Genomic DNA, 14,455 nt, shown 5'->3' on the forward strand with positions numbered 1-14,455 from the left:
GGGAAAGAAATCCATCCCAAAATTCAGGACACATATAATTTCCAAATATTTTGGTGGACACCTGGGAAAGTGTTTCAGCAGTGTGTAAAGCTGGCACCTGCAGTTCATGTTTTAAATGCAGCTGGTAATCTAAACTGGTAATGCAGGGAGTCCTTCAAAACTGGGCTTCAAACTCTCAGAATCCCACACAACTTGTGAATGATCTACAAATAACACAACATATTTCTAAGTTTCCACTCTGCAGCCAGACTGACTTTATTAAATCCTGCATACTTATGGGACAGAGGAATACTGAGACAACTGGGAGAATATTTTGCAGAGGATCCACGACAGATAAAGCTGTTTTATTTAATACGCCTCAATGACATTTCCAAAGCTAAGCCAGGTAGGACAGCAATGATTTATACTCATGCAAGACAGGATAAGAGAAGCTTTAGCAATGACATCTTTCCATTTTCATTTGATTCCACCAGCATAAGCCTGTCACAAATCTTGAGTACTCATCTCAGCATATCTAATAAACCCAGGTGTTGGGACTGCTTAAGAGGTGACAAGGTCATATCCATGTCAGTGTGGTTTTGCAGAAACTTTGCACAAGTGGTGGTGCTCTAGCAACAGCTTTTGCCATGATCCTTCTCCCCACTCCTGCTTACCCCTGAGTCCAGCCAAGGGACTTTTCAGAAAGCCAGGATATGTTAAGCAGTTTTCCTTAAAACTGATAACTAGATTCAACAGCTGAAACAGACCTGCTGAGTCTGAAACAGACTGCCTGACCATTACAACACAGAGTTTATACCTGCCTCCAGAGCTACAGAAAGAAAACATTATTTACACACTGCTGGCAAACTGCAACAACATCTGCAAAGCTACGTTGCAACAGAAATTTTTTTTAAAGCTGCCCAGAAAAGCCCCACATTTTGGTTACACAGTAAAACTGAGGTTGAGATGCAACAGCTGATACCAACAAACTTTAATTTTTTTTCCCTAGTATCAACCAGTTTTTGCACCTTGTTTGTTTTCAGTATCACCTGGCAGCAGTACAGGCTCATTCCCACCACTGACAGTAATGTCTGCACAAACATACTTCATAAAGGTTCTCCTGAAACACCACTCAAAGGAACCACTTGATTCTTTCACTTCTGATTAGGAAATCAAATGCAAGGTGTAATTTTTACAAAGAGTATGTTTATCACCAGCAAGTTTTTCATTACAATCAGGGACACTGTCTGCTAAAACTTACAAGGCGTGGTGCTTTGAATTGGAAATTTATATAAGGCAACTTACCTTGGATTGTAAAGCATCTTTTCCAAATTAAATTCTTTGAGATATGTAATTACTGCTGCCAGAGAGCAAATAATAGGCTTATCCAAGCTTAGTATTACAGATAGGTTTTGAGGACCTAAAAAAAAACAATTTTTCTTCTTAAATGTTTATTTTCTGGTTAATCCACTGTGTAGAAAAAGGATAATCTGCTTTTCAAGTTATTCTAATAGAAATCTGTAATGTATATACAGTGTTTTATGACATCTATAAATCAGCATAAAGCCAGGCTCCAAAGTAACACATAATTCCAAATAATGCAGACACATTGCAACAGTGTAAATACATGATGAAACAGGAAACATTTGACTCATGAGTTTTTCCTCATAAAAAATTACTAACTGTTGGCATAACAAACTTCTAAATATACAGACTAAGAATGGAATTCTGACATGTTCATTTTTGTGCACAGAGCTCTACTACAGTGCCTGTTCCAGCTGCAGCAACAGGAAAACTCACTCCACGATACCACAGCACAAACTGGTATTTTTAAAAACCCACACAGTTCAGCTTTTTCCAGGGACGTTTTCAAAGCTGTTCTCAGGTAACACCTGCAAGAACTTTAGAACTTAGTTATCAAGAATGTGACTCCTGTCTTCAAAAAGGGCAAGAAGGAGGGCCCAGGACACTCTCAGGAGCCATCCCTGGGAAGGTGATGGGACAGGTGGCTCTGCAGGTCATCACCAAGCATGCAGAAGGAAAGGTCATCAGGAGTGGCCAGCAGGGGCTGGGGACACTGTGTTCCCCAAGGGGACATTGTGTTTGAGAGAGCTGGGCAGGGAGAAACCTAAGGAGGTTCAACAAGGACAACTACAGGTCCTTGGGAGGAATAACCCCAAGTACCAGAACAGCCTGGGAGTGACCCACAAGAGACCAGCTCTGTGGAAAAGGGCCTAGGGGTGCTGGTGGATGGCAAATTGACCATTAGCTGACAGTGTCCTGGGGACCAGGAGGGCCAGTGGGATCTTGGAATGCATCAGGAGGAGTATGGCCAAGAGGTCAGGGAGGGAGCCTGCCCCTCTGCCCTGCCCACATGAGGCCACATCTGGAATGCTGTCTTCAGTTCTGGGCTCCAGATTCAAGAAAGACAGGGAGTTGCTGTAGAGGGTCCAGTGCAGGCCATAAGGATGATTAAGAGGCTGGAGCTTCTCTTATGAGGAGAGACTGGGAGCTGAGCCTGTTTAGTCTAAAGAAGAGAAGGCTGAGAGGGGATGTCCTCAATCCATATAGATTGGTGCCCAGTGCCAGCAGCAGCAGCAGGGGCCATCAAAGAAAGGGCAGCGAGGTGCAGGGCAGCAGGAGGGAGAACTTGTGTCCATGGAGGGACAGCAGAGCCCTGGGACAGCTGCCCAGGGAGGGCCTGGAGTGTCCCTGTCTGGGGACATCCCAGCCCCAGCTGCACACCTTCCTGTGGGATGGACCAGGGCACCCTGCCTGGGCAGGGCTGGGCTGGGAACTCCAGAGGAACCTGCCAGCCCCAAATATCCCAGGATTCAGTGAATTTCAGGAACATTTCAGATGTTGCGTAATCTCCCTCAGCTGTTATGTACGTTTAAATTTAAATCTGTATAAACACACACCTTCAAGTTATGAAAAAAAGTAATGGTAGCGCTGTTTCATTTCTATTTAAATAATGCTCCTTTTCCTCCAAGCTCAACATGACATCCCACTGTGCAGAGAATGAAGCAAAGGTGGCCAAAAGCCTGTGTGACTGTAAAGGCTAACAGAGTGCATGCTACAAAGGTATTTGGAATGAAAGACCTGTAATGTCAGGCACTTCTTTTGCATAAAAATCTGAATGAACATACCTGCAGTACCAGGCACCTCTTTTGCATAGAAGTCAGTAACCCTCTGGAAAGCATGGCTGTACTCAAAATTGAGGTTTTCCATCCTTTCTATCCTAATTCTGTCATCCTGTAACCTGCAAAGAAAAAAAAATTAACTTTCAGGTTTTTACACACCCTTCATGAAGGAGGTTACAAAGGTGCACTTTCTTTTGTCTTTGCTTTGTTAGGAGTTGAATGGGTAAGGAATTAAGAGATGAGCTATTAAAGTAGGCTGAAAACATTTCCAAGCATGGTGTATTTTTTCAAATGTTTCTTCTAACCTCTGTGAAAGTGCGAATAAAGCAAACCCAAACAGCAGCAAGCGCAGCCAAAAGAGAGACTGCAAGAGGTGGTGTAGCATACCTGCAAGGTAGATACTAACACATCTTCACCAATCATAGCAAGTATTTGCTTTACCTCTTCTTAAAGACTGATTATCAAACTTAAGCTATTACCCTATCCCATTCCATATTTAATTATCCTTTGGAAGATTTATTTTCCATGCTGTAGAAGGAAAGAGCTGGATTTCTTTTAGCCTTACTGCAGTCTAGGCAGCCAAGGATGGGTTATTACTGATAACCCTCTCCAGCCAGCAGTTATATCACTTATATCAGTTGTATCAGCAGCTCCTCCCAGTTTAACAGCACCACCAAACACACCAAACTTTACAAGATGCAGCATTTCCACACTGCCTGTTTTCCGTAACTGGTGGCTGGGATTAAGACTGGTCACTGCCTTATCATTGCAATTTGCACAGTTGTTGATAAGCACTGAACAGATAATGCTGGTTAAAAAACCACAAACAAGAACTCAGGGTGGCCCTGCCAGCCTCGAGCAGAATTACACAGCTACACAGTGAGCACTGAGCCACGGGCCAGGGGAAAGCTCCAGTGAGAAGACACACACAAAACCCACTCGGCCCCAGGGTTTCCACTCACTCTCACACCCCCATGGGATGTGAATCAGCCAACTGCTTTGAGAAGACTCAGACTGTGCCAATGAGAGGGACTGTGCAGGTATTACAGCATGGAAGTTAATTAATACCCTTCAGCAGGGCTTTCCAACTTCACAGGGAAAACAGACAGGTTTTCTGCCTCACATTCTACATACCCCACCTGAAAGGATCAATACATCTCTGAGGCCCAGCTCTCAAAAAGGAGAGTTAATTCCCACAACACATGTCCAACTAACCAGACTTGTCCCAGCACATGCTCAGTAATCCTGCTACGCCTTCAACTGACTGATCAAATTAAGTTTTGAATCTTTACACTCTCTGAAGTCCCCTCTCCCCAACTCTTCTCAGGATGAGCAAACATCCTTCAAGCAAAGGAAAACACCAACCCCAGTCAGCTGTTTTCTTCCTTGCCTTTTTCCCCTTGTGTTGGACAATACCTTTTCCTGACCCAGAGACGGGACAACTGAGAGGTGTTTTCAAAACTTTGATTCCATTTTCAGTCTCATTTGAAGGGTGAGACAGTACAGATGTTATAATTCACTCCATCACAATCAGAAGCCAACTATTTCCTAATTACAATACACTGTAAGAGTTTCTTGGCCTGTCAGCTTTAGCCACGCCATGCTGTAAATGCCTTAAAGCCAATTAGCTAAAATCACCCCTTGTGGGTGTCACTACAGTGCATCTTTCACAGTTCTGTTTCTCCAAAGTATCTTATTTACAAGGCCACCCTTTGAAACTTGTTTCTAGCTCCATTTCTCTCTCAGCAATGTCTGTCCCATTCCATGGCATTTCCAAGCCAGCATTTCTTGTCTCAAAGTTTGCACACTGTGTGAGCCTTCTGTCAGGCTTTGAGAACACTACAAATCCATTTCCAACATTCCCCCCCTCTCTCTTGGACAGAAAAAAACTTCTTTGATGGCCTTGTTCATCATTTGCTGAGCACAGTGAAGTACACAAGGCACTATGACTAACAACGCCACGATAACTATCAATGCATATAAACCTATTTTGCAGAGCTCCTTTAGCCAAGGTGCAAAACTCCATCCTTCAAACAAATCATCTACCCATGATCCATCTTGTGTTTTAATTTTTAATTTCTGCCTCTTTATATTTTCACAGCAATGCCTACAGAAAAGCAAGGCTTAACAAGGTCTGCAGAGCTGATTTGTAGAAAGAAAGTCAAAAAGGAAGGGTTTGGGGTGTATTTCACTGGATGGTTCATGCCACACCTGTTTGCTTTCTAGTGTTTAAACATTCATAGCTGTAATTTTAATTCATTTGATTGTCTTCCCTTTTATAACCAAATGTATCCAACTTCTCAGCATAAACTCTGGAATATGATAGTTACAATCAATATATGTTCAGTGACTTCTGACAGTATTTTTGTTTGTCAACTCAATGAATGGGAAACATTCAAAATTATTCACTAATTTAAAATTCTTAACTCAGTGATCTGCAAAGATTTTCAAATATTTAAATATTTGTATTGTAGATACAGCAACATCAAATATATATATGACATTCTGGCTGAAGAGTATGCACCTGATATTTTAGATAACATTAAAAAAATGGAAAGTTACAGATTCAATGCTTGAAAAAAACCTAAATTTTTAACAACATGCATGAAAACAAAGTTTGCTGCAGAAGGTTTTCATGAGTGTCCTTTGTGCAGCAAGATGATCACCAAAGGCCATTTTCCTGATTATAGGCAGGATGATATGTCAATGCTTATTTTATCTCTCCAGCCACCAATGCCTGTTTAAATCAGAAGTCAATTCACCATCAGCCTCTGTAAACATCACTCCTGTCAGCAGCTCCAAATGAGCTGCAGTTCAGCTGCTCCCAGCTCCCTGAAAACAAGCCATGCTCACCAGAGATCAACCCAACAACCTCTCAAAGCTCCCTGAGCCGCCCTGCCCAGCCCTTCTGCACCCCTGGAGTGGACACTGAGTGACCAGGGAGGGACAAACCCCCTGTGCCCCCCACCAGAGCACCCTGTTCCTCCCTGCCCTGCATGTGGGGCAGATCTGCCTCTGCTCTCCAGGTAAGTTACAAAATCTGCCCAAGGACGCGACCACCACCCACAGCCAAGGGTCTGAAACCAGCGTGTCCACAGACAGCTGAATGAAGGATGGCATCCTACAACACACACAGGCACACCACACTGCAACAATGCAATAAATAATGGACTAATGCAATATTGTAATAAGTAATGCAATAATGTATAATGTAACATGTGCATCCTAACCTACTCCTGTTACTGGAGGGACTGATTTATCTGTCACCCTGCTGGCAAAGTGAAAAAGGATCAACACTGCTGGGTTTAATTCCTCTATTTATCTGACAATTCAATGCATCAACCTAAAATTCGTTGCTTAACGAGTGCTGTAGGAAAAATATTGAAAAGAGTGCTCTCACTTTGACAGAAAGGTCTCTTAAGAAAAACATTTATGAAAATGCTAGAAGCTAAAAGGAAACAACATAAATAAAACTAATTTACTGAAACGGACTCAAGATACCTAAAAAATAATAAAATCTTTTATTAGCAATGAGCTTGCTTTAAGCACAAGAGCTAACTGCAGTTTGCTGCATAAAGCAGGAATCACTTCCTTGTTGCTCTGTTCAATTCACAATTAAACAGGCATAAAGCGAATAGAGACTTGCTGCAAAACAAACACCTCCAAACTCAGTTTCCTTAAAGCTCAGTAACTCCTCCTAAGGAAAGCAAGTAACTGCAGAATTTTACCTTTATCCTGCCATGCCCGTTCTGCTTTAGTACATTCACACGCAGGGGTGCACAGACCAAAATTTCCCTGCACATCCCTGTATCATAACACAAGGACACCAATGATGCAGAATTTGGGAAGGTGTCTGCTCCTAAAATTTAGTATGAAATTTTTACTTCCGATGCTAAGCACAGATCTATAAAGCACAAATAATTTATTTAGTTTTTCCTGTACAACTTATTCAAACTGCTCTTTTCTCTGCATTCCTCATAGTTTACTCTGCTGGGATGACCAGTCTGCCACTGCAGGGAAAAAGTGCCAGCACTGCCCAGCAGAGCAAGGCACCCTGAATGCATTGGTCCCTTCAGATGTCCAAGCACACTGTGTCACCTTCCCTTATCACCATGCTTGGCAGATGTGGGAACCCAGGAAATTCCTCTGGCTGCCCTGGATGGCTCAAGCCCCTGCCCAGGGGGCTCAGAGACCTTGGCACAGAGCCCCAGACCCCTGTGCCTTTGATTTAGCCCTTGGAAAAAACAATTACCAGCCTTTATATGAAGAATTACAAGTCAAAAAAGTTTAAGTAGAATGATAGTGAATTTATCACAGGGTGAAAAATAGATTTTTGAGGTATTTAGAATGGGGGTTCAGGGGGCAAGATGGAAGAATCTGGGCATGTCCAGCCTTTCTCCTTCTTCTTCTTGGCCTCCATCTTCTGGGTGATGTTGGCACTTTAGTTTGGTTTAGAGTAGAAGCTCACTGTCTAACATAGGTGACAGGTATTGGGAAGTCACTGTAAATATTGTACACGTAGTTTTTAGTATAAAAAGATAACACCACCCCGGGGCAGGCAGAGTGCCTCTGACTGTCCTGCTGAGCAGACCTGGGCAGGACAGGAGAAAGGATTTTATAAATAAGGAACAATAAACAACCTTGAGACTGAGAAATGAAGAGCTCTGACTCCTTCTTCAAGTGCCAGGCTGGGAACAGAGACTTTCTAACTTATCTCGGGGCCACTCTGACCAGCTAGAAAGGTCCCAAGAGGCAGAAACTGACTTTCCTTCACTTGTCACCACTGAGTTACCTTTGTTATCCAGCCTCTCCTAGCTCAGGGTGATGCTTTATCAGGGTGATGCTGGACAGAGTCACAGAATAAAGCAGGGATTTATTCCAAGGATCTCCTCCATGGATGCACCTTGGGCAGCACCAGAGCCCAGCCAGGGCTGCACCCAAGATGAACCAAAATGGCCCCAAAATGCACGGCCGGGCACGGGGTCTGTCCCTGGGATCAGTTCTGCTCCATTTGCACCTTGCAGTTCATTGTCCCATTCCAGCTTTAGCCCATCCAGTCCCACCCTGCTTGTTTTTCTCTCTCCAGCCCACGGTGTTTGTGCTCTGGGGCTGAGATTTGGGTCATTTGTCCTTGGTGCCCAGCTGGAGCAGGAATTGTTTTGTCTCCCTGCTCTGTGCACAGAGCTCAGCATCTCCTCATGTGAGCCCAGACCCACACACTAAAGCAGCACAGAACCTGAAGAATATCAAAGCTCAAACCTGAGGCATCAAGGGGTCTCAGTTCTGAATGTGTCTGTGGAAATGGAGAACAACCATCCTCCCTTTTTGGGTGAGCCTTGGCAGGGAGCTGCAGCAGCTTCTCTGGCAAAGCCTCAGGGACATTTCCAAGCAGTTGTTCTTTTGGCACTGAGCACACACATTTTTAGAAGCACAGTTTTTTCAGCAGGCAGAGTCAAGTGTTTCCCCACGTTTGCTCTGAGCAGCTTTCAGATGCCAGAGATGGAGACTGCTATTGCAGAAAAACAGCAGCACAGTCACCTTTTCTGAGTATCTGACACAAATGGCTGCTGTCCATGAAAACCAAACAGAAACCACCACATGGTGTTATCAGTGTGTTACATACAACATAGCACCCTACAGCACCTCCAGCTTCCAAAATGCCCCATCCCAAACTCCTTCTGAATGCCAGAAGCTGCTGAAAAGCCCAGAAGAAACTCTGACACACTTTAATATACATACACACATGTATGTGTATCTGCTTACTCACACGCATGTACACATACAAATATATAAACACACACACAGAAAAACATGAGGAAAACTCCTTGCTGGCCCTTTTCCATCTGAACAACCAACATTTCTCAACACATTTTCTGACTTTCTCAGGAAGAACTACATCTGAAAAGAAACCCAGCCACACTGACAAGCCTGGAGCCTGGTACCAAGGATTTCTAAGAAAACATTCTTTTAGCTTCAGGAACTCAGAGGCAGGAGCTGCCAAAGAAATGGAGTAAGGAGGATAGAGAAAAGCAAAGGGCTGTGCAGGCTCTGCATGAGACTGCATCCCTTCTGTCAGGGCAGAACTAGGTAGCACAGGACAAAACACAAGCACAGCTGTATTTCCAGCAGCTTCTGCACCCACACACAGAAATCTTCTTCAGGCTTCTTCCATCTGCCTGTCTCAAGAATGGGATGAGACACATTGCACTCATGTCTTGGAAAGTAGAAAGGATCAAGAACTGCTGCAAACTATTTTTTATTAGCACCTAGGAACAGCCAGGATGAGCAATAGTCCACACTGAACCCAGACAATCCCACCACGTCAATTTAATTTCCCTCAATTGCAGAGGAGCTGGCTCTGTGGACAGGGAAGACGCAGATGCTGTACCTGCTTGATCTCAGCGAGGCTATTTCCCAGCTCCACACGTCCTCAGAGCTGATGTGCAGAGCATGATTCACAGGCAAGTGCTCTTACAGAGCGGTGCCAAGCCGGCTGGAGAGCAGCGCTCGGGCGGAGCAGGGCTCCCCGTGAGATGAGGCGAGTGTTCTGAGCTCAGCACTGCCCTGGGAGCACTCACAAAGGCAGGCCCAGAGAGGACAGCTCCAGCCCACTCAAACGTGGTGTGAGGCTGAGGCGGCCACAAACAGCGTCACAAAAAACACCTCACAATGCGGCAGAGAAACCCCTGAAATGTTCCCATTTTCTCCATCATGTATGGCTGTGGACAAATACATGGAGGGACAAATGAAACCCTAACCTCTGATGCAGAAGTTCTTTCCTTTCAATACCCCAAGCTTGTTGAGTTTACTAGTGTCACCCTGTTTTTTTAAGTTTTTCTAAGTCTTCTGATTTTTACTTTCTTGTAACAAACTTTCTCACTCTGTGTAAATCACTTATTGTTTTTCATTCTTTGATGGAGGAAGAGAAATTTGATGGATTGTTAAATTGTCCAGTGTCATTGGAGAGGTGGCACTTTCACCCTCCAATCCACTGTCACTTTTGGAAATCTATAAATGTTAGAGTCAGAATTAAACTTCCCTCTTTTTTACCTTGGGAGAGCCACATGTCCGTGTTATTTCCTGTCCTACAGTGACACACTTGCTTTAACATGATTGATGACAATCAGTATAACACCTCTATCTTTATAATCTCTTTCTACCGCAGTGCAAGGCTCAATTTATCAAGTAGATCATCAAACCATGTCCCATCACAGTGCTAGGACAGGCAGGGCAGCTCCCAGCCAGTGACCAGCACTGCTTACAGGAACTATCTGGTGCAGCTATCAGATCACACAGCTCTTCAGAGCCAGCACAGCCCACACCTCCAGCAATATTTACTTTCTTTTATACATACAGATAGATATTTGTATATTTCAAATATGTACAGGAATATTTGACTAAGGCCAGTGTTTATTTTCTGGAATGCTCAGCTGTGTTCATTATGATCTACCTGATATGATTCTGGTGGCTCTTTGTTCTTAGCTCAGATTAAGACGTGGGGAGGCTGCCTCTGAAAAGACATTTTGGGAGGTAAGCTGAACTTCTGTCTGCAGTTAAAAAGTGTTTTGCAGAAGCTAAGTACAGAACCTGATGTTGGGAGGAAGCAGCTCACACTGGTCTGGTCCCATCAGAAGCCTGGACCAATCTGCCCTATGCTTGTCCCACTGCTCCTTCCCCCTGCACTCTGACAGAGATGTGCCTTATGCTAGGAAATGAATCAGGCATTGATCCATTTCCTGACATTTTACTGAGCCTCATCACAGTAGAATTTACAAAAGGGGAAAACAAAATTCAGATACCTAGGCAGGCTCCCCTTTTCTTTTTTAAAAGGCAGCTCCCGGAGAGCTAGAATGAGATCTTAAAATCTCTGCTCTATCAATCTGCCTGCTTTGGACAAGGCATTCCAGAAACAATGAATGGTGTACTTCCAGCAATAAAGCAGCTTTTGGCACTCAAAAATTAATCTGAATGTAATAATAGCTTTAAATTAACATTTGTAGAATATAATTTTCCTCTTTCCAGGTAAATCAGCTGGTAAGCCAGCTGCACAAGTGTGTCCCCAAAATCAGCAGTTCCTCCAGACAGATTCTGCCAGCCAGAAAAAGTCCCTCTACTTGCAGGGCTTCAAATAAATTAAACATAACAAAAAAAACCATACCAAACCAAACCAAAAACAAAGGAAAAAACCAAACAGCAACAAAAACCAACCACAAACAAACAAACCAAGACAACAAGAACACCACAAAGCAAAGCACAGGAAAACCCTGCCCAGGATCTGCCATACTACATGCACATTGATGAAATAATGCTCTGTTGCACCCCATGATGGACCAACAGCTGTTTCTGAATCAAAGTGGGAGTGAGGAAGGAGAGAGGACACAGAGCCAATCATTTTCTCACAACATCTTGGGATTATCCCTAAGGATAAGTACAAGTATTTCTACATATCTGGATCTATACAGCAAAGATGAAAAATGCACAGGAATGAAACTGCACATTTCTGCTGTATGTCCTAAAATCAGGTGTGGAAGGCTCTCCCCATCTCTCTTTCTTGTAATTCACTGACAGGCCATGAAACATGAGCCCTTCATTGTGCTTTTGGGATCATTACCAAATCCCAAACCCCCCTTTCTGTCCTCAAGGATGGAGCATTTCATATCCCTGTGTCACTGTCTTGGTTTAGAGCAAAATTCCCAAGTTTTTGCCAAGTCACAAACAAAATGTTAATGATCTGTGTTCTTTCCCATCAGGTAGGGTCATTCTCTGTATTTTCTTTCACTGTGGGCCTTAAACTTCATACAACAACGTACAGCTGGACAAGGAAACAAAAAAAATTACTCATTTAATTCAACACCATCTCTTACTATTGTGTCTGGTCTCAACTGCTGCGCGGCTGCAGCTCTGTGTGTTTACATCACTGCACCTCCTGACTGCCACAGCACCCCTCTCTGATTCTCCATTCCTCACATTACCACTGCTGCTGTGCTTTGGAGTTTAATGTTAAATCTGACTTTTGCTCACGCCCTTGCTGGTGATTTTTTGAGCAAGTTCAAGCACACTCATTCAGGACACCACTTAATACTATTTCAGTTTCTTTTTGAGTTACCAAGCCTTTTAGAAGGCTTTTTTAGCAAAAGGGGGAAAAAGCAAGTCTACAACACCAGACAATAGGTTGGCAGACAGAAAAGTTGAGTTCTATATAATACATTATATAACTCAAGATTATTACCACTTTACGTTGCATCACTTAGGGAAAAAAAAGACTTTGAAGTGCTTGAAAAATATTACCAATAAATTAGACAATAATAAGAGCATGACTAAAAGAAACCAAGAAGTTTTGGACAGGCAGAGCAAAGGAAAAGATGACAGAATAGCCTTGAAAGAATTAGTTTTGAGACTCTAACACAAAAGTGTGCACTACCACCTTGTTCTAAACAGCAGCATTTCCACTAGCTCTTGAGTGAGCACCCTGAGTGAGGCACACAGCCTCCCCAAGTGACTGCACAGCTCTTTGTTCCACAGGGACACGTGCTGTCTGATCATACTTGTCCCGACTGACAGCAACACGAAACGTTCTCATTTTCAGCAGCAGAAACTTCTGAGCACAAAGCACTTTCCTCTGTCTCTCCTGAAATATTTTTGCAAAGGCTCCCCACCTACCAGATCTCTCAGTGAAGACGTACCTATTGTGCTTCTGTCAAATCTCTGCCTACTGCCATCAGCACTCTCCATCACAACCCCTCTCCAGCATCAAGCTGATGGAGGAAACAGTCAGGAGAAAACATCTTATTCAAAGACATATCTTCTCCAGCAGCAGAAGCAACAGTCTAAATTCAGCTTGAACAAAGCCAAGCTCAATGCTTAATGAGATTTCCCAACTATTTTAATTATCCCCCCTTCCCTTATGCTGTGTGTGAGCACAAAAATCTCCCAGGCATTTTAATTTCAACATATATGAAACTGCACTGGCCCTCCAAACAGTGGAAGTTACGTGGGTCATACACATACATATGCAAAACACGCAGTGCTTTGTCCAAAAAACAAAAGCGTTTCCTAGGTGAGGCTGTTCAATTAAAAATTAGAAGCAGACAGCTACAACACAACACACTTCTGGAAAGAATCTTAAATTCAAGCTAATTACTTTCTCAATAAGGATTGCAGAGAACCTCAAAACAAAGCTGAAAGCTTCAGGATGTATCAGCCACAGAAAATTCACATGGTTAGAAAGACACCAGAGCTGCTGCAGAGGCTCCAGGGGAAACACAGAGAGGATCTGGGCTGTGCAGCACCTCTGGGCTGGGCAGGCTGGAGACGGGAACGCTGCCAGGGATGCCATCAATGCACCCAGACATCTCCAGGGCTGCCAGAGCAGGGCCGGGCTCTGCTCGGTGCTGCCAGCGCCAGCAGCAGCAGCAGTGGCCATCAAAGAAAGGGCAGCGAGGTGCAGGGCAGCAGGAGGAAGAACTTGTGTCCATGGAGGGACAGCAGAGCCCTGGGACAGCTGCCCAGGGAGGGCCTGGAGTGTCCCTGTCTGGGGACATCCCAGCCCCAGCTGGACACCTTCCTGTGGGATGGACCAGATCATCCCCAGGCATCCCTCCTAACCCCAAATATCCTGGGATTCTGTGGTACAGGATTACTGCTGAAGGAAGAATCAGATTTACCCAGGTAATGGGTAAAAAGATACTCTACAAGCACAGGCTAAAAACATCACTAGGAAGTTGAATGGAAGTCACCACCAGCTTATGAAACATCATTTCTAATGATTATATAAGAAATGACTGAGATGGTGACAGACAGGGTCCATCCATGTCTCTGTTTTAAATCACTCTGAGCTAACCTCCCACACTGCTGCCACAACTCCACCTGCCAAGAACTGTCAGAAACATAATTCCTGTTCTTTAATCACAAGAACTGCTGTGGAGATTTACAAGGAGCACTGAACATCCAACACAGACCTCAGTGAGAAAGCACACTGCCTCTGCAAGCAGTAAGGCCACACCTGGATCATCCACCCATCACTGCAATGAGATTAGTTCAGTTCAGGGGATTTAGGTTCATACCCAGCAGGGTATCCAGGTGCTGCTGAGGCTCTTACACACCTTGCTTTGGGCTGCAGAGACACAGAGTGCCTGGTTTGTGCTCCCTGAGAGAGAGGCTCAGAAACCTGTGTGATAAAAACAAAGGCACTGACACAGAGCTGTCCTGGAGGGGGACAGGACATGCAGGGATGGCCTGCAGGAGTGGGAGGCCAGGCAGCAGATGCCTGTGCTCTGGGGATGGAAGAGCTGAAAGGCCACAGAAAGAGAAAAAACATCAAAAACCTCAAAAAA

At 44.1% G+C, this 14,455-nt stretch overlaps 1 protein-coding gene across 1 annotated transcript in view; it reads right to left on the reverse strand.

Moving 5' to 3' along the window:
• Positions 1-14,455, reverse strand: part of MSH3 (mutS homolog 3) — a 94,732-nt gene that overhangs the window by 57,861 nt on the left and 22,416 nt on the right. The window contains exons 9-10 of the mRNA XM_014309466.2: positions 3,129-3,241; positions 1,285-1,399 (exon numbers count right to left, since the gene is read on the reverse strand). Coding sequence (XP_014164941.1) covers positions 1,285-1,399; positions 3,129-3,241 — 228 coding nt within the window. The remainder of the gene's footprint in view (positions 1-1,284; positions 1,400-3,128; positions 3,242-14,455) is intronic.

This window comes from Geospiza fortis, unplaced genomic scaffold, assembly GCF_000277835.1.
Source record: "Geospiza fortis unplaced genomic scaffold, GeoFor_1.0 scaffold43, whole genome shotgun sequence".
NCBI classification, from domain to species: domain Eukaryota; kingdom Metazoa; phylum Chordata; class Aves; order Passeriformes; family Thraupidae; genus Geospiza; species Geospiza fortis.